Here is a 20,677-nt window from a genome sequence, read left to right on the forward strand (position 1 = left end):
GCTTTTGGGGATTTCCCCCCGGACGGGGATTTGAATCCCAAAAAGCCGGACATGTCCGGGAAAATCCGGACGTATGGTAACCCTAACTGTAAAAGAACCACATGCAGCTCACGAGCCACAGTTAGGCCACCCTGGTATGGTATATAGAGAGGTATAAACAAGTCATTGTCTGTATGAAATTTTAGTCTGTACTGACTTCACTAGTGCTTTTTATGTAGCAGTGCTTTTTATGTAGCCTGTTGTAAAACGAGACCAATATCTAGATGAGTTGGTGTACCCCCTGGAAGACCTCTGCGTACCCCCAGGGGTATGTGTACCCCCAGTTTAGAACCACTGTTTTAGAGCACTCGTGTTGTCAGTTTTTTCTCCAGTATCTTTCAGCAATAATAAATTAATTAATGGTATGTCTACACTGGAGCTAGAAGGTGTGATCTCTGGCTTGAGTAGACATATTCATGATATGAACTAACACACTAAAAAAGTAGGCTAGCTGCCGTGGGATGGGCTAGCTTCCCCGAGTACATTCTTAGGATCTCAGATGGGATTGTGTTCAGGGTGATTAACCCGTCCTACCACTCGTGCCACTGCAGCTATGTTTCTGTTTTAAGCACACTAGTTCTGTTAGAGCTAGCATGGGTATGTATGTCTGCTTGAACTGAAAATTACACCTTCCAGCTCCGTACGTACCCTAGGCTTTCAAATGCCTCTTACTGAAAAAACTTACTTATCCTCCTACCCCCTCCCCCCCCCCCAAAAAATAAAATAAAATAATTTCAGACATAAATTACATAGGAATGTATTTACCACATCAGATCAGGCTGTTTCAACAGCAGCGGCCAATACCCGATGCTTCAAAGGAAATACAAAATTCTGTAGTTGCTTGCCAACTATATAGTGTTTTTCTCAAAGTTGGATGTGGGGGAAACTGCTTCCTGTCTGCTGACAAGCTTATGCCCTGAAGCTTTGGACTTAATTACTCTTTTGGACTGTGCAGCTACAAATATTAATGGTCATGATATCCAGCCTTGTTGTGTTTTACTTCAGCCACTGTATCCCAGTGACACCTGTAATAGTGAATGCCATGGATTTTTCTGAGTTTTTCTAAACTTACTGCTCTTGAATAACTGTTATAGTTAAGGTAGAATTTTTTAAAATAAACTGGTCAAAACCTCCATATAGGGGATGCAGTGAGAACTAGGAGCTCCATTATTTGCTCAAACAGACTGCTGAATTCTTTACCACTTTCTCATGGATTTGGTTTTCTTTTGACTTTCTTTATTTTTTGTTCATTTCACTTCCCTGACTCTGTTTTTGTTTTGTTTTGTTTTTACACTTGAATATGCTTTGTCCTTGTCCTTCCTCCCCACATTACTCCTGAGGGAATTCTGCACCAAAAATATAAAAATTCTGCACACAATATTTTAAAATTCTGCAAATTTTCTTTATCAATAAATAAATGTGGAGGCTCCAGCACTGCAGTGGGGAGCACCCTGCAGCCCCTTGCCCTGGGACAGGGACTCGGCGGTGAAACTGCACCCACACCTGACAAAGCACAAGGGCTGGGCCTGCCCCAGAAACACCCTGGGGCCCTGCCATTCTGTGCCAGGCACACCAGTTGTGGGCAGGCAGGTTCAGCACAGCAGAATCCAAGTGGAGAAGGACTTAATGTGGGGAGATCCAGGTGTGGGATAAGAGGGCTCTGTGTGGGGTAATCTGGGTGCGGGCAGCTCATGGGGGGGGGATCTGGATGCACAGGGGTTCATTGGGGCTTTCTGGGTGCAGGGGCAATGGAAACTCTGCAGGGGGTCCAGGTGAGGGTGGTTGGGCCTCAGCAGGAGGGGTCTGAGCGTGTCGTAATGGGGCTTGGTGGGAGGGTATGTGTGTGGAGAGCTCAGTGTGGGGGTCTGGGTGCTGGGACTGTGGGGGGCTCATTGAGGTGGTCCAGGTGGAGGGGGAGGGCTCGTTTGGGGGGGTTTGAAGGGCCTGCTTATTGGGGGAGCCCCAGCTGCTGCTGCTGCTGCTGCCGCCGCCATCAAGGGAACACCGCATGCTGGGCTCCTGCTTCCCCTGTCCCTTTCTCTTCCCCATCCCATCCCATCCCCCTTCCCACCGTCCCCTGCCCCTATCTCCTGCCCTCACTCCCACATTCCTGCCCTATACCACCCTCCTTTCTTCCCTACTGCCTCTTCCCCATCCCATTCACCTTCCCCTGTTTCCACCACCTTGTCCAGCCCCACTGCAGGCACTCATTCCTGTACAGAAGACAGGATGGCTCCTAGCACACAGAAGGGGAGCACGACCAGTACTAGGACCCATGAGGCAGTGTCCGAGCGGCACCCTCCTTCAGCTGGGCAGCTCTGTGCTCCAAGAAATGAGGGGCAGTAGCACGTGACCCTGCGTGCCCCCCCATGCCTAGCCTTTGGGAGGGCAGTGCCCCTCCAAACTAAGCCCATGGGTGTTCCCAGGTCCCCCGCCCCCACATGGCTTCCCTTTGCTTCCCTGTCACTTTCTGTGGGGAAGCAAAGAAATCTGCGGGGGGACATGAATTCTCTGCGTGTGCCGTGGCGCAGAATTCCCCCAGGAGTATCACATGTTCCTTGCTTTTCTCCTGAGTGCAATCCTGTTGCTGTTACTGCACCTTTGTTTTCATTTATTTCCAACTGGTGCAGGACCTGATTCAAACATTCTGTCCTTTCTCCTGTTAAAGTTCTGCCTCCTGTTTTAGTGTCAGAGGGGAAAATTCCTCTTTGTGAACCCCACTATCTCACCGCACACTGGGTGATCAGCATTTGAAACAGAAGAAATGGTAGCTTGTTTCCCAGGCCATTATTTTATCTGGCATCACTGTTTTACCTCACGTGGCACTTCCCAAAGAATGTTGGGCTAATTTTGTGTGTTCTCTCTGTATGCAGGAATAATTGCAATTCAGTGGCATTTACAAGGAAATGGGTAACGATCTGAGCTGCAGATTGCTTCTTGTCCTGTGTGGGAGGGGGATGGGAAAATACAGCACAGCTTTTTGTTTTTAGTGACTCATTTTGACTGTAAAAAAGGGACGGTTGTGATTGAGATTTGGGGTTTTTTGATAAATCACTACTTTACGTACAGCATATTAGAAATATTTTAGTTTGTCCTGTTTCTTAAAATGGGGAAATGATAGTGTCATACAGCTGAATTACCTCAAATGATACAGTATCTTGCCTAGTCAGATGTTTCACAGTGAATATTTAGTAGAGAATTACTGAGATGAAATTGCAGACGTCTGACGTGAATAGGGTACTTCACACCATAAGCATGAGTCATTTATTACCTTTAGTATGTAATATGTTCTGTGATAGTGTTTGAGTACAGAATGTTTGGTATTTAATTATTAGATATCAAATTATAAAAATACCAGGGGTGTTTGTTAGATATTATTTAAATACAGTATTGCTAACACCAGGTGCTCAAGAATCATGAGGCAGGACCCCCAAAATTGAGATTGGCTTAAAAGCTTGAGACTTCAAAAGAAACCAGGCTTATTTTTAATTTGCCTTCTGGTTTTTGAACCTCTAGGGTTCATGTTTTCCATCTTTCCTTCACAACCACAGGGCAGGTTTTTTCAGCTAAGATTCTCCTGTCACATGACTCCTTAATATCACAAGACTTAAGTTTAAATCATGAGTTGGCAAGCCTGGAAATAAGACATGTAAACACACAAATGTATAGAGGAAAGTACAATCCCTGTATCAATGGGTATTCAATTGAAACTTCATATTCTGCCCTCAAACATACTTGCAACTCCATTTGAAATCAGTGGGAGTTGTACATGCTAATGATAGGGCAGGATTTTGTCTTAAAGGAGTTGATGAGCTAAGTAATCACTAGGAACAGCTAAAAAAAATGCCTTCATTTGCACCTCTTCTCATTCACAGAAAAATGATGAAAATGGGAACTGCTCTGGAGAAGGTATTGAGTTTCCTACAACCAATTTGTACGAACTGGAGAGCAGAGTCTTAACAGATCACTGGTCCATACCATATAAGCGAGAAGAGTCCCTGGGCAAGTGCCTAATTGCATCTACCTACCTAGCAAGACTTGGTAAGTTCTGTTTTTGACTTTTTTTTTAATGGGTTCAGTGTGTATTTAGGAAGAGTACTTACAAATTCTGTGTAAAGGTGTATACAGAGGATATGCTCTAGAAAACTGCAATTTTTATACTTACTAACTAGTGCCATACAAAAATATCGCACTCTTTCTAGAACAGTTAACAATCTGCTGTTGTGAGCTCATACTGGTTCTGCAAAGAGGGTTTGATTGTAGAATAGAATAGGCATGCCGTTTTTTCGATGTTTTAAAGATTGTAAATATTTTTGTATGTAAAATGGTTTCATTTTAAAAATTACTGTTAATAAAGAGCTGTATTAATTTACTTGGGCATTTATTATTATTAATGATGTTTGTGTCCAGGCTCACTCCATATTGAGCTGTAGAGTAGGTTATTTGGCCAGGCTGTCCTAGTGGAAATACTCTGCCACCATATCATAGACTTGGGTTGATTCCTTTCTGGTCAACAAGTTGTCAGGGGCTGAGGGTGCTGTGGCGGCAACATGCTCAACTCCTGAGGTTGAAGGTATACGTGAACTTGCTTTTCAGTATGTCCTCTGGCGAGCTAAAAGGAGGTTATGCTATGTTGTTGTGTTGGTGGAAGACATTACAGTGCGTAAAAAAAAATTAGCTGAGTACTCTAGGTTGTATGTGAGTTTGTTATGGTGGATGAGCAGCAGAAGAATGATTTGTGCAAGTATCAAAACATAAACTGTGTTGTTGAAAGGAAAAACGCCTATAGAGGTGAAGTTCTGTTAATGCCACGTAGTTGTACCCGATGGAATGTTTGGAAATTAAACTGCTCCTAATTTCTAAAAGGCTGGAGATCTAGTTTCTTTGACCTCCAGTCCCTTTTGGTGGAAGACCTATAGCACGAGTAATGTCATCCCAATAGGATGCTCACTGCTTTGCTCACACCTTATTTGTGAGTTCATCTTCTGTGACCTCAGTAGCAAGGCTTTGAGATCTAGAGCTCATGAGGCTGTAAGAAATCAGCCAGAGGTAATCATAAATTATATACCCTCTATCCTTTTTGAAAAGGTCTTTCTGATTCTGATGAGAATTGCAAAAGATTCATGGACAGATGTATGCCTGAAGCATTTAAAAAGGTAAGGGGGAGGAAAGTGCACAAATCCAACTTTTGTGTTTGGGAGTCCATTTCATGAAATGTTTGTTCTGGTCCATTCTGATGTGTGCCTCAGATATTATGGTGACTGGGGTCATATAAATTTTTCAGTAGAATTGAACGCTTATGCCCCAATCCTGCATCTGTGCTGAGCTCCATTGAAATCAATGGGGTCCTTCTTATGGATGGATCCCTCCATCCGGAGTCAGTTGCAGGATCATGGCCTTAACTGGTGTATGTTGATACAGTGCTTTGAAGGTCTAAAGATCCGTAAATATTAGGATGTATTATTTTTTAGTACTAATGACCAGTCTTCCTCTCTCATTCTTCCATTGTAATCGTTCTGTCCCCCAGGTCTGAAAAGTTGGAGTCATCTGTGACTCCTCTCTCTCTCTCTCTCTCCATTACCCTACACAGTTAGACTCCTAACTCCTGCCACTTCTGCCTTTTACAGCGTAGCCAAAATTTGTCCCTTCCTTTCTGTGCTTTACTGCCAAAACTTTCTTCCATGCTTTGATTTCCTGCCTGGCCTAGTGTGAACTCCTACGCTTCGGAGTTCTCAATATCCATCTTGCTTTCCTCCATCCTGTTCCATAATCTGTGGCCGAACTTTGTTCCTTGCCCATCACTCTGACTATATCACGCTGTCCCACTTAAAATTACCTTTGCTGGCTTTATGTCCCCTTCCACATCAGTCCCAAACTTTTGTCCTTCCTTTCAAAGCTATGAACAAACTCTGTCCTGCTTCTGTCTCAGCACTGGTTGATGGTGCAGACTGCCTTACCCTGCTACCTAAAGTGCCATGCGCATCTATGGTCCCATATTCCAATGGTAAACAAGGGATAGACCTTTGAAACTAACTGGTATTTTAGGAGTTAAGAATAATTGTCTTATATATAATTTTCTAAATGTACATCAGTTATTAAGCCCTGCAATTTCCAGGAAAAAATATATTTCAGGTAGAAGGATTTTAAGAAAATAAATTCATGTTCCAACTCTGCTCTCCAAATTAATGTCTGTGCTTTTTAGCCACTGGGTGATTTCTACCCACTTAGTTTTCATCCTGGATAGCTGGGGTGTATGTCAGGTGGAGGAGAGATGAGAGGGTAGCTGAAAGATTTTGTTTGCGGAGGTAAAAGTTTAAAGTCTGCTGCTGGGTTACATTTACTCTAAAATACCCATAAGCCACTTATGAAGCTTAATGCACTGTAGTTTCTGAAAATCTTAAAAAATAAATTAAATAGTCTTTGGGTTCTTTGAGGTTATAAAGCTTAGTAATTTGAATGCAAGCACTTCAAACACAGCTGGTAATGTTTACTCAATTGCTGTTTCTAACTTTTAAAAACCTAATGTAGTTTTCTTATCAGTTTGGCCTAACATGTTGGTTTAATGCTGCCTCCCAATCCATTAAAAATGTTCTTTAAACATCCACCTCTTCAGTAGTGCACATTTTCCTTGGTTTCTAAGGAAAATTATATTCGAGAGGTGATATAGTAAACCATGACTTCAAGCAAAGTAATGTGGCTGTGTGACAAGCTTATTGCAAGAATTAAAAATGGATTATCTAACATCCTGCAAACATGTTAACAGAGTTACTCAAGCACTTAGAAATAAAGACAGTAAAGTGAATGGCCCTCCTCCATACAAAACTTTTCTGAGTTAATAGTGATTTCCAAGGGAAACCGTCAGTGTATTTTGATAATTACCTCTTAGTCTCTGCTATACCCTGTTTCTAATTAGTAAGTTTTAAAATGGTGAAATTATAAATATCACTGTTACTTTTCCTACCTTCCTGCTGTATAAAGATATCATAAATCATATTTCTATTGGTAGTACTCTAAGTACTGTGAGGGAAAAGTGTTACTCTGAAAATAATCAGTGCCAGAGATTGATGCATCTTTCTCATTTTGGTAGCTGCTGACATCGAGTGCTGTTCATAAATGGGGTACTGAAATCCATGAGGGAATCTACAACATGTTGATGCTGCTAGTAGATCTGGTCGCAGAGAGAGTGAAACAAGACCCGATTCCTGTTGGCCTTCTGGGTGTGCTTACAATGGTACTGTATTTTTATCATGCAATCTCTTGTAATGGTAATATTTTACATCCATGGAGACATTTGACTCACTTTGAAGGAGAATAGAAGTTCTAGAAGGAATTAATATTCATTAGTTTTATTAATATCCTTAAAATATGAAAGTCTCTAGAAATCCGTTCTTAAACATCATGGATGGTTTGTTTACAATCTTCAGGAAAGCCCTTGTGACTTCTAATATTTCTGTTGTTACTGTTTACCATTTAAAGCATGAACTCAGACTGTTGCCAAAATATTAAAAAGTGAGTAATGATTTTTTGCATGTCTGTTTTTGCGTGTTGAACTTGAGAGACCCGAAAGGGGCCTGACTTTTCAGATTGAGTGCTCAAAGCTTTCTGAAAATCAGCCATCTTTAAGGTATTTCAAGTTTTTAGCATTCAAATCATTCGTCACTTTCTAAAATCTTCGCTTGTATTCCTGTTCTAAAGAGGCTATCATTGCCAAAAGAATGACCATAGGTCTGGGAGGCGGGAACTCCTGTCTTCTAATCCCTCCTCTGACACTACTGTGGCCATGTGCAAATTACTTTAACCCCCTTTCAGTCTGTCCTCCCTCTCTGTAGAAGCAAATCAAGAAGGGGCTATCTACCTGCCTCAAGTTGGAGGTTTGTTGGAGATTGTTTGTACGGTGTTCTGAAGTTTTAATACTGTATATGTTAAGTACTAAGTATCGTTAACATGAATTATCCATGCTAAACTGTTAATTTCTCTTTCACTTGGAAAAATTAGCCATGCTCAAGAACTGTGTTCAACTACTGAAGTCAAATATTAACAAGATCTGTCTTTGAGACTCACAAATAAGCCACTTTGTGGTTGTTTTTTGTTTGTTTGTTTGTTTCAAGGCTTTTAACCCTGACAATGAATACCATTTCAAGAATCGAATGAAGGTATGCCAGAGAAACTGGGCAGAAGTCTTTGGAGAAGGAAATCTGTATGCTGTCTCGCCCATATCTACTTTCCAGAAGGTGATCATACATATTTTTGTCTGTTTTATAGAACAGAAATGCTTTAGAACCCGAGAGTATAAAAGGCTTATCCAATATATGTAAATACTTATCCAAAATAAGCTGAAGTAAATCTTTAAAAAATATTGAGTGGCTTTTGAATACCAAATTTGGTTGCTGTTTAGAAGAGCATTCCCTTTTCATGATTGTAAGAATGTTCTACCATGGGGACTGGATCTGGGGATTGGTGCCCATTCCGATCTAAATCTGCCATTATTACTACTAGTTCAGTAATAAACAAAAGACCATCTAACACAGTGGTCACCAACCGGTAGATCGCGATTGACTGGTCAATCCTGGAGCCTCTGACAGTCGGTCGCAATCTCCGGCGCTAAAAATCCAGTGGCACAGCGGGGCTAAGGCAGGCTCCCTGCCTGCCCTGGCCCGCCCCACTCCCAGAAGCAGTCAGCATGCTCCTGTGGTCCGGGGGGGGCGGGGGTCTCTGTGCGCTGTTCTTGCCTGCAAGCACCGCCCCCACAGCTCCCATTGGCCGCGAATGGGAAACTGCAGGCAATGGGAGTTGCGGGGGCGGTGCCTTCAGGGAGGGGCAGCGCGTGGCGCTGCGGGGGCGGTGCCTGCAGGAAGGGGCAGTATGCAAAGCTACATCCGCCACCACCCCCGAGGGGCTGGGGGGGGGCATGGTGCAGGGGCATGCTGGCCGCTTCCGGGAGCGGCGTGGGCTGAGGCAGATAGGGAGCCTGCCTTAGCCCCACAGTGCCGCCACCCGGGAGCTGCCCGAGGTAAGTGCTGTCTGGCGGGAGCCCACACCTCAGCCCTGAGCCCCCTCCTGGAGCCAGCACCCCGTACCCCCTCCTGCATCCCAACACTCTGCCCCAGCCTGGAGTCCACTCCTGCACCCAAACTCTCTCCCAGAGCTTGCATCCCTCACCCCCTCCTGCACCCAAACCCCCTGCCCCAGGCTCAGCCCGGAGCCCCTCCTACACTCAGAATCACCTGCCCCAGTCCAGTGAAAGTGAGTGAGGGTGTGGGAGAGTGAGGGAGGGAGGGAGGGGAGATGGAATGAGCAGCGTGGGGCCTTGTGGAAGGGGTGGGGTAGATCCAGGGTTGCACTTAAATTCAAAAAGTGATCTTGTGCGAATAAAGGTTGGAGACCACTGATCTAACATCTCTAGCTTTTGCTATATAAAATGACCTAGTTGCTCTAGTCCACAAAACCACTATCTTAATTAACCCTCTTGTTGGCAGTCTCAGTAGACAGTTCAAAACTGATCAAGTCTACATGCTCATTCAGTCTCATACATGTAAAGGTAGTCCCTTCAGGTCAGGGTGGTGGCACTCTGGTAGAGATGCAATTCGAGGCTTGCAGTGCCATTGTAGGTGCTGTACCTGTTGTGTGGATAAATAAGGTTTCAGTCTCTGGTTATCACTCTGTTGCTAAAAAGAAAGCTCGTGGCTTGTGAAAACAAAAAGAAACTTTGCCAAAATTCAGGGAAAGTTCTTCCGTAATATTCCACACTACTGATAAGTTATAATTATGACTGTGTCAGTCAGCAGCCTCATAGCTTAATGTTGCCACAACCCATGATCAGTGATGACAGGGATTGTCCAAAAAAGGATGATGTTAATAAGAACAACCCAAAGCTCCAGCTGCACTCAGTAAAGAAGGTAGCATACACACATTAATATATTCTTTGAAGTAGTAGCACATACTTAAAGCTAACTAACCCAAAATGCTAAATGCAGCACACAATAAAAAAAAATCTGCCTTTCACATATTGTTTTAAAATATGTTGCCAATTAACTTTTTTTAATTGTCTAGGAACCTCATGGGTGGCTGGTGGATCTGGTAAACAGGGTAGGTAAAGCTAAACTGAAAAGAACTGTTGATAGTATATGGTGTCTGTCACTTTAATTCATTGCTCTCAAAAGTGATTCTTCATATTTGTTCCCATAGAGGATGACAACCATGTAGAGCAATGAGTTTTATGCTTTTAACCCTGCCCAGCATAGATGGTAAGGTCCTTGCCAAGGCAATCATGCTGGGTTGCCTCCCTCTTCCTTGCCCACCTTTGCACTACTGATTTGTACCCTTCAGCTGAGGAAGGCCAGGGGTCACCTCTGAGGCTGCAGTGCCATTCCACAAACAGCTGCTAGGGAATGCTAGAGAGATGCATCCTGCCTGCTGTCCCTCAGCTTGTCGTCCTATGTGGATCTTCTAGCCTTCTTCCCCTTACCCACCTTTGCTTAAGGAGGGAGAATCTCAAGCTTGCTTTTGAACCCAGGACTCCACCTTAATAGTATGTTGTGTTCTCCAGTGAGCCATCAAATAGACATGAAAGCACAAGTCTTATGTTAAACTTAAAATCCCACTGTGAAAGATCCTTGTTGACAGCTCAAGCATCCTGTCTTGAATTCTTTTTTCAGAGATGATCATTGGAGAACAAAGCTTTATACACTCCAAGTTAAAGCCTGGAATATTTGCTTTAATCACATATTTAAAAGGCAGACTGTTGTAATTCATTAACTTGCTATTGCTTTTTGCAGTTTGCAGAGTTGGGTGGATTTTCAGCAATTCAGTCTAAACTCCATTCAGAAGATATTGAACTTGGGGTAAGTTAATCTTCTGTTGATGTCTCTTTTTTTTTTTTATATGTTAATGTTCTATAGCAAGGGATACTGGTAATTTGACACATCGAATGCTTTCCTCAGTACAGAAGAAGTACTCCAAAAAGAAAGCTGTGATCATTCTTTGGTATGGGATGGTTGGAGGTCAGGGAACTGTATTTGAGATGAGGCTTAGAGTTGGTCTCTATGGAGAGTTGACACCTGGCAAGCTGGGGTCTAAATCTACACATTGCAGCTGCATCCTAACTAGCCATGTGTACTCTATTACCATGCTCTAAAAGTTCTGTAATGCATTATGGTTCTACTGCTGCTTGAAAGAAAAACAAAGTCTTGACCACTTGTTACTAAAGATCCCATGAATCTACCCAGAAGAGAGCAGTTATTAGCATTGGTGTCCTGAATTCATTTCAATTTGGGTAATTATGTTCAGCATCCCAGTTTTAAGTGGGTGTAAACTGTTACATAGTTTTAGCATTTATCACTGAAGTAGCTGCATTTCAGTTGCAGGGAAGGTGATTCCCATGTGTAAATTATTTAAAAAAAATCTTTGGTTCATATATTTCGTCTATCTTTTTTATCAATGGAAGAAAGCATAAAATCGTCACTTGTGAAGTTTGCAGATGACCCGAACATTGGGAGAATGGTAAATAATGAAGAGGGCAAGTCACTAAAACAGAGCAATCTGGATCGCTTGGTAAACTGGATGCAAGCAAATAATATCATTTGAATATGGCTAAATGTAGGCCAAAGAATGTAGACCATACTTACACAATGGGGGACGATATCCTGGGAAGAAGTGAGGCTGAAAAGGACGTGGGAGTCATGGTGGATGATCAGCTGAACATGAGCCCCCAATGCCATGCTGTGGCCAAAAGAGCTAATAGTGATCCTTGAATGTGTAAACGGGAATCTCAAGCTGGAGTAGAGAGGTTATTTGGCACTGGTGCAAGCGCTGCTGGAATTCTATGTCCAGTTTTGATGTCCACAATTCAAGAAGGATGTTAAAAAAATTGGAGAGGGTTGAGAGAAGAGCCATGAGAATGGTTAAGGATTAGGAAATGTGCCTTATAGCGATAAAATCAAGATGATGAATCTAGTTAGCTTAACAAAAAGAAAGTTAAGGATTGACTTGATTTCAGTCTATAAGTACTTACATGAGGAACAAATATGTAGTAATTGTCTCTCCAGTCTAGCAGACAAAAGTATAACGTGATCCCTTCGCTGGAAGTTGAAGCTAGACAAATTCAGGCTGTAAATAAGGTATACATTGTCAACAGTGAGATTAATCATTGGAACAATTTACCAAGGGTTATGGAGGATTCTCCATCACTGGCAATTTTTAAATCAAAATTGGATCTTTTTCTAAGAGAGATTCTCTAGGAATTACTTTGGGAAAGGTCTATGACCTGTGTTTCAGAGGAGGTCAGACTAGATGATCACAATGGGACTTTCTGGCCTTGGAATCTATACACTAAATAACTCTAAATATGTTAACTACTGCATCAAAATTTGACACATTTAATTACTACATAAACTATACGGGGTCTTAGGTTCATAAAGCCTAACAGTGTTTGGTGTTGAATATAATTTAGAAGACTCAGATATAACAGATTTCAAATCTAAATAACCATGTCTAAGAACCAGAATACCGAGAGGAAACACATTATTTCAAATTTTAATTGTCTGTAAAGTAATAACTTGTTCATCACCTGCAGTTGAACTACAAATTTGGAAAATGCTATTTCCTTTTAGTGCGTTGATTACTTCTTCCTCCCTCTTTCTCTCCTTCCTCCCACCCCCTGCCACCCCACATTTATTAAGGAGAGGCAAGTAGTTTATATACAAATATGACAGAAGGAGAGTTTATCTCGTTAAACTTAGACATTGCTATAGATTCTCTCCTCTTAACTTACTAGTAACTCCTTTTTTAAGAAAGTGATTTTTGACTAAGGACACTTAACTTACAGGCTGTTGGTTGTAGTGAGACACTCACTATTATGTAAGTCATTGCCTCTTCTCAGGAGGAAATTGGTCTTGGTATGTCATAATGGCAAGTGAATTTCCTTCACTCTGCTTGAAAATTGATAAAATTTGGAAACCTTGGATCTCAAGATTTTTTTCATTCCATATGTGAAGGAAAATCCTTGTGTGACTGATCTGCATGAGGAACATTCTTCAGCATTGGGTCCTACACAGAAATCCACTTTCTGTTGAAGCCGTCTGGCAGATAGTGATAGGATTCATGAAGAAGGTGAATGTTGGATTTGGGGAAAGAAATTCTCTTTTGTGGCTTTCCACCAGAGAACGTGCATTTGTACTCTACAGTGCTGCAGAGTGAACCATCAAAGCATTTATTGGCTCTTGCATTGGACCAAAACAGACCATGAACAGACTCTAATAACAGAACCATAAAATGACCAAAACCACTGAAAGTTGAGAAGGTCCTTTGTGTTAGCAAGCAAGAGAAACAATACTTAATGCATACCATTATTTTAAATCTGTTTCTTGGACTGTGTGCTGTCCATCATAACAAGAAGTCCCTTCAATGCTGAAGCAAAATTGTAAGCAATGGGAGGATAATTGGGATGTATGATACATGCTGCTTGTGAACCTTCACCTGTGTTTTAAAGAATTTAATCATCAGTCTTAAAAGGGATTACTGTGTCTGCGCCTAAATATCTACTATCTTTCTTCCAGGCAGTCTCTGCATTAGTTCAGCCATTGGGGGTGTGTGCAGAGTATCTCAACTCTTCTGTAGTGCAGGTAAAACACCAATTTTATGAGTTAATTTCAGAAAGTAGAAAAATGAACTTTGAAACACACAACTATATTGCTCCCTTGAGTTTTGTATTATTTTTTCTGTATTAAAATGGATCTCTTAAAAAATGGCAACCAGAAGGCAACACTACTGGTACTTAAGTTGAGAATCGGAAACTTAACATGGAAAACTGAATTAGTTTATCACTGACTTAGTTATCAAAGTGGTGGTTAATTTTGAAACACACTTAAACATGTCTGGTTTAGGGTGCAGGGTAGTTGTTTTACATAGGCTAATATTAGTTGAGTGACACTTCTTTTGCTGTAAAATGTGCAAATACCAATTTTTAGATGCATTCACAAGTGAAGGTGGGGTGGGGAAATAAGTTGCCTTTCACAACACATGAAGGAATGTTGCATGCATTAGAGAAATTTCTGCATATTACAGTGGTGGGGAGCTACCCAGAATAAGGAGACCATATGTGCCATTTTTTACCCAAGAGAGTAGAAATGCCATTTTTAATTACAACTATGTAGTCTAGGGATGAGATTTTCAAAATCAGTTGAAAATCTCAACCTAACTTCTTGGTTTATATGAGTAGAAGGGTTTCTCACTATGTGAACATCCATATTCATTTGCTGAGGACAGTAGTCCTGAATCTTCTGATCTTCATCAGTGTAAATCAGAAGCAACTCCTTTGCAGTCAGTTGAACTATCCCAGGGTAAAACAGGTGTGACAAGAATCTGCCCCAATGAGTACCGCTTGCTTTGGACTCCTAGCTTTGTGACTGAGATCTAGGGTGTATATGTGAGCATGAGTTGGAAAATACATTGCTAGAGACAGGGACGGCTCTATGGTTTTTGCCGCCCCAAGCAAGGCAGTCAGGCAGCCTTCAGCAGCATGACTGCGGGCGGTCCGCCGGTCCCGCAGCTTCGGCATACTCGCCGCCGAATTGCCGCCAAAACTGCAGGACCGGCGGACCTCCTGCAGGCAGGCCGCCGAAGGCGGCCTGACTGCTGCCCTCATGGTGACCGGCCCGTGCCCCCCGCGGCTTGCCGCCCCAGGGACGCGCTTGCTGCGCTGGTGCCTGGAGCCGCCCCTGGCCAGAGAGAAACATCTGTGATCCACATACCTTTGCTAAAATTATGGCAGATATTGCAACCCCGTGCAGTATCTTTAGGGGCCATTGTATTAAATTTATGAATGGCTTATGTATGATTGTGTTCTTCTCAATGGGGGAGGGCTACCAGAGCTCCTCTAAGACCTAAAAACAATGAGGGCGATTAAAGTGAGTCACTGAGACTGAACAATCAAGAGAAATACCACACCCTGGAGTGGTTGGCATATGTACTAGTTCAAACTGGGTTTTCCAGAGACAGCCAGCCAAAGAAAGGGCTTTTGGGGATAAAAAGGCTGGATTTAAACTGACTCAGGTCCTTCTTTCTGATCCAAGAAACATGAGGCCCCAGCTCTTGCAAAAGAGTTGGAAAGACTTTGGCCTACTAGGGTCCTGTAAGACTTGTGGGTGACTCCTAGTATGTTGTTTAAATCTATTTTTTGTTTTTGTTTTTTTCTGTAATACTTTTACCTTAAGAATAAATATGCTTGCATAGAAAGAGCTGTGTGGTAATTTCTAGCTGCTGGCAATACACTATTCATAGCCTTCAGAGAGAAAGCAACACATGAGTTCTGACTGTTAGACAAACTGGCTCGCTGGGAATATTGCAGCTGGTTTGGGGGTTTTTTGGTCACTCTATTCAGAAGAGAGGCTGATAAGACACTAGGTGTCAAGTTGACTTCATTGTAGCAAGTGTTGGTTGTTGAAAAAATTAGATCTCTTTACTAGATACTTTTATGGTACAAGCTGCTGTTAGTTTATCTGGGGAATTTTGGCTTCTTCCTTTACATTACTTCATTCTCTGTTCATACCAGCACGATGGTTTATGTATGCCATATTTGTGTTAGCTTCTGTATTCAAAGTAAATGTGATCTTAAGTTGTTTTGGCCTTTTTAGAGAGAGAAGCTATTGTTTCATTTTACTGCAACCAGATCTTCCAAGTAACTTAAATCTGGAAAATAAAAAATGATTGTCCTTGTATTTTCTCAAATTCCTTAGCCCATGCTGGATCCAGTCATTCATAAAATGATTAAATATGTACAGAATGTGGAAGAGAAGGACCTAAAAGACAAGGTAACGTTCTGATTATATCAAACATACACGTAGAAACTACTGTAAATGTCAAAAGTGCCAAACTATCATAACTTGAGAACAAATTATATTAGTTTCTGTTTGGAAAGTATCATTTGAGCTAAATTTAGACTGAGAATGTTTGTAATAAGAAACTGTGCTGGTGGGTTGGCTGTACTTACCAGGACCCACTTTAAAATCTTATTCAGTGTTAGACCTTCCTGTCTAAAAAGACTTTCCCCTCATAGTTATCCAACAAGTTTCCCTGGGTCCAGTCATGCAAGGTGCTGAATACCCTGTATTCTAGTTGACTTTAAGGTGCCTAGTACCTTGCAGCATTAGGCCCTATAGCCTAGATTTTTAAAGGTACATAGGCATTGCTCGGCTGAGTGTTGCAATGCCTTACTGACTTAGGAGCTCTAGGTCTCCTTTTCAAAAGTGACTTAGGCTCCTAAGTCAGTTAGGTGGAGCAAGACTAGATATTTTTAAAAATCCAAGGCGTTGGCTGTAGCAAGTATAAAATTGCATTTCTGTTTACAGGTACAAATATTGTATTGTTTCCAAAAGAGTTTGCTGATCTTTATCAGAGGAGATCATTAGATGTCAACATCTTCTGACATTTTTTTGTTCTACATTGTTCTGAATTTGTCCTCTATTTCTAATGAGTCTTTATAGTGTCTTTTTCGTTATAATCATTTTAGATTATGTCTACACTGAAATTTTGTGAGTAAAACTTTTGTCGGTCAGGGGCGTGAGAAAAACACTCCCCTGACCGACAAAAGATTTACTGATGAAAAGTGATGCTGTGGACAGCGCTTTGTTGGTGGGAGACGCTCTCCCACCAACAAAACTACTGCACTTCGTTGGAGGTGGTTTTATTTTGTCGGCAGGAGAGCTCTCTCCTGCTGACAAAAAAGAGTGGCTACACTGCGTACATTACAGCAGCATGGCTGTAGCGGCACAGCAGTGCCACTGTAAGGTGCCCGGTGTAGACATAGTCATCGTGATGTGTTGGAGATGTTACTGTTTGTGCACTTAAAGAATAGTGATAGACATGAAATATGTATCTTACAAATTAGAATATTTTAGCACGTTTAACTTTCAACAGAAGTTTCTTCCTTACCCCTAAACTTTGTCTGCATAGTGATTCTTTCTAGTAGTGTGAGTAATACTTCTACAGATGTTCACAGAAAGACAAAGTATTGTGGATTATAGATCAAGCAGCCTTCACCAGGTCACTGTTGTTACCCTTTGTGTCTATTATCCAAGTCTAAACATGACAGAACTTATGCTTAAAATAAAATGTCTAAAAATCTGTACAGCCGTTACTAAAAAAAAATTTTTTTAACAGAGGCTAGTTAGTATCCCTGAACTCCTGTCTGCTATAAAGCTACTGTGTATGCGCTTCCAACCTGACCTTGTAACTGTGGTGGATGATCTACGATTGGACATTCTGTTGCGCATGTTAAAATCTCCCCACTTCAGTGCAAAAATGAATTCCCTCAAAGAAGTAAGTTTGAATTTTTGTTTGAGTATGACAGGCTATTCTGGCTATGCCAAAAGTAGTGTCTGAAAGGCAAAGGGGCGGGGTGGTTTTATGCAAATCATGTGGCCTTAGGGAAGTCTTAATTCCAAGTAAAGAACAAAGGAAGTCAGTCTAACAAGCATTATTTTTGCAAGTTAGCAGTGGATACAAGGGTTGTGGTTTCCTTGGGTAGAGTCCAAGTCATATCAGCTTTCTCCAGGACTATTGTTTCAGCTGTATTTGTGAGCAGTAGGCTCTGCCATGCCTGGGCCATTCATGGGTATTCCGTAGTAAGATAAATCTTAGGTGTATCCCAAAGGCTGTGCTGAGCTAGCAAACATTTTATTCCTCATGTGGAACTGCATAAAAAAGCAAAACTCTAAGTTCAGCCTCTCCAGATGTCACTTACAGTATGCAGATGTAGTCATTCAGTTCTGACTTCCAAAGCTGGTATATCTTAGTACTCCAAGAAATTGCTTTTTTAAAAGCCCACCAAATTATATGTCTTTTGAAGGCCTTCTTGGTTCAGTTCTTGTTTCTGGGATATATTAAACCTTTCTTAATTGTCATTTGAAATCAGTAACTCCAATGTGTTTATCATTAATCTTGGGCCCTTGGATATAAGTGTATCACATTCCTCGTGAAATTACATAAATGCAGCATTTTGGGCTTCGTCCAGAACTTGTACTTTGGTCACCTTTATCACTAGACTGAGCTGAAGTGTAATGGTTTACTACCGTGGAGATAGGGAACTAATTTGAGAGCCACAAAAAGAAACCTGTTCTGCAATAATAAAATTTTAGTAAATCTAAAGAAGTTTGCGGTACAGGAGGGCACTCCTGTCTGTGACAGAATGGGATTAGGAAATTGGTGTAATAATGGTACCCAGCAGGCTTTTCTCTTTTTAATAACTGGCCTTTGGCAGTGCATTGTTATAGTCTCCTGGTGCTTGTACTACTTTGGGCTTTGCAGGAGAGTGCACCTTTCAAATGGGTGTGGGTGTGTGTGTGTGTGAGAGAGAGAGAGATGGGCATATAGAGTACAGCAACAGTTTTAACATTCTGTGATTTATAGGTAACCAAATTAATAGAAGACAGCACTGTATCCAAATCTGTAAAGAATGCAATAGATACAGACCGATTATTAAACTGGCTAGTAGAAAACTCTGTTCTATCAATTGCACTAGAAGGTAAGCTTTTTTACCAATTGTTTTACACTACGAATTTTGAATGAATGTCATAGACTTCAAGGAACTGTCAACTGGACTTTTTAAAACTGTTTTCTGATAGAGTGCCCTTTGTAGAAAAACCCAAGCACTTCTTTATAGTGTTTTGATTATTTAGAAGGGTTCTGAGAATACCACCACCAAGCATACTGAAGCACACTTGTTTCCTTTTTGTCTGCTGATGCCTCTTCAGTTGCACTTTCAGCTTTGCTGGTATTTTAGGTTACTACTTGCTGAGTCTAGGGGAGGGTGTGAGGTTTTTCAAAGCACTGAAAGTGACTAGATGCGATATGCTATCAATTACACAAAGAAAACAAGCTGAAAAAATAGAGAAATGATGGGTATTTCTTTGATTTTTCTCTTTTAGTAATCTTAAGAATTGCCTGTAATAATAGCAGGCACAGAATTTTCAGATGGAAATGACTATTTCAAAGGAAGAGTAACAATTTGAAAAAAGTACCAAGTTTCTTGCTATGACTTGTATTAAATTATTCATTTTTTTGATATTATTCACAATTTCTAATTTAGCTGTCTGTTGTTCGATTAGGTAATATAGACCAAGCACAGTACTGTGACCGCATAAAGGGAATTATTGAACTGCTGGGCAGTAAATTGTCTTTGGATGAGCTCACTAAAATTTGGAGAATACAGGTAAGCTTAAGGATTGTTCTATTTTATGTATCATTAAAAAAAAAAGGCCAACATTTTCAAACATAAGTGCCTAAATTTAGGCACCTAACTTTGAAAATAGTGAAAATCTAGCTGTCCATTTATTTGCTGGATCACATTACTTCGTTCATTCCCTATGGAATCATGGTGTACATTATAAATGGACTTAAATATCAGTGTAGACTCCTTACATTCAGTTTTCAGCCGTGGTCGTTAGCGTTTCACTTACCTCATGAGCACCACGGCCCTGACAGCAAAAACGCTTCTGGGAAAGAACACCTTAACGTACACATTTTCCAATCGTTTACTATTGTAACTTCTGCCTTCAGCTAAACAAGTTTAGATTGCTGTTTATTTTGTACCTGTGTTAATCTTTATTTCTTAATAAACATCTCTCCCTCCAAGGTTGCACTCCTTGTTCTAGCTCAGTGTTTCTCAACTAGTGGGTCTTGACTTTAGGGGGGTGTCACAAAAGACAGTTGAGGGGATTGTGAGGTACTGAAAATGTTACAATCTAAACCAAATAAAACCTCTCCCCCATTTCCCATGCACCCTTACCACTTAGTCAAGTGTTCCGTTAACCTCTCAAAACACAGTCACATAAATTAAATAGGCTTCTCATGGATACCCTTTTTTATGCTTTTATAGTGAATGTAAGGGGGTTACAAAAAATGTTGATTTTAAAATAAGGGGTGAAACATTATATTAGCCTCTGACCATACTTTAGCATTTTAATTTTCTTGGATGAAGGTATGAATCTGAATCCAACTCTCTATCTGACTTTAAATAGAGGGAGCTCAAATACTATTAATTGCCTCTTAACATTTTCTACTCTTACATATATACTATTGACAACAATCTGTTAGTCTTATTATACACTCTCATTAATCAATGTGTAGAAAATGGTTCTCAAATGCTTAATGCAAACTGCTGTTTGAAAGCTCTATCAATCAAAACTGCTTGGTCTAAAATTTAACATGCTAGTGCAAAGTTGTAGTCAACACAGAAACAATTTAGCCTTTATATTTTGTACTAAATAATTAGTTTAAGCTTTTTGGACACCTTGTATAAATCTACAGTAGGATTGGCGATGATAGCAAGTCTCTTTTGCTCAGTGAAGCTGTGACATTGACATGACTCATCTTGCACTTATTCTGAGCTCAGCTGTAATATTTTGTCTTCCTGCTGGCCTGTTTGTGACGTGGGTTTTGTATTGAGAGGCTTTGTATCACTTCTTCCTGAAAAGAGTCTAAATATGATGATGGAGGTATGGGGTGTGTAAATAGAGTGCCCTGAGCATAAAACTGTGAAATGTTGGTGGAAGACTTAGATTTTAACTAGATTTTGGGTTGGGAACAGGTATATTTAAGGGAGGCCCTACTCTCATACTTGAAGACTTCACATCCAGTAAATGTT

At 41.0% G+C, this 20,677-nt stretch overlaps 1 protein-coding gene across 1 annotated transcript in view; it reads left to right on the plus strand.

Annotated features, from left to right (window-relative positions):
- Window positions 1-20,677, plus strand: part of LOC113406537 (ubiquitin carboxyl-terminal hydrolase 24) — a 109,061-nt gene that overhangs the window by 17,755 nt on the left and 70,629 nt on the right. Inside the window, exons 2-12 of the mRNA XM_026651810.1 lie at window positions 3,915-4,080; window positions 5,128-5,195; window positions 7,127-7,270; window positions 8,148-8,270; window positions 10,090-10,125; window positions 10,815-10,880; window positions 13,593-13,658; window positions 15,771-15,845; window positions 17,194-17,352; window positions 18,442-18,556; window positions 19,140-19,243. Of these exons, the coding sequence (XP_026507595.1) occupies window positions 3,915-4,080; window positions 5,128-5,195; window positions 7,127-7,270; window positions 8,148-8,270; window positions 10,090-10,125; window positions 10,815-10,880; window positions 13,593-13,658; window positions 15,771-15,845; window positions 17,194-17,352; window positions 18,442-18,556; window positions 19,140-19,243 (1,122 nt within the window). The remainder of the gene's footprint in view (window positions 1-3,914; window positions 4,081-5,127; window positions 5,196-7,126; window positions 7,271-8,147; window positions 8,271-10,089; window positions 10,126-10,814; window positions 10,881-13,592; window positions 13,659-15,770; window positions 15,846-17,193; window positions 17,353-18,441; window positions 18,557-19,139; window positions 19,244-20,677) is intronic.

This window comes from Terrapene carolina, unplaced genomic scaffold (assembly GCF_002925995.2).
Source record: "Terrapene carolina triunguis isolate 2854851 unplaced genomic scaffold, T_m_triunguis-2.0 Scaffold103, whole genome shotgun sequence".
Taxonomy (NCBI): Eukaryota; Metazoa; Chordata; order Testudines; family Emydidae; genus Terrapene; species Terrapene triunguis.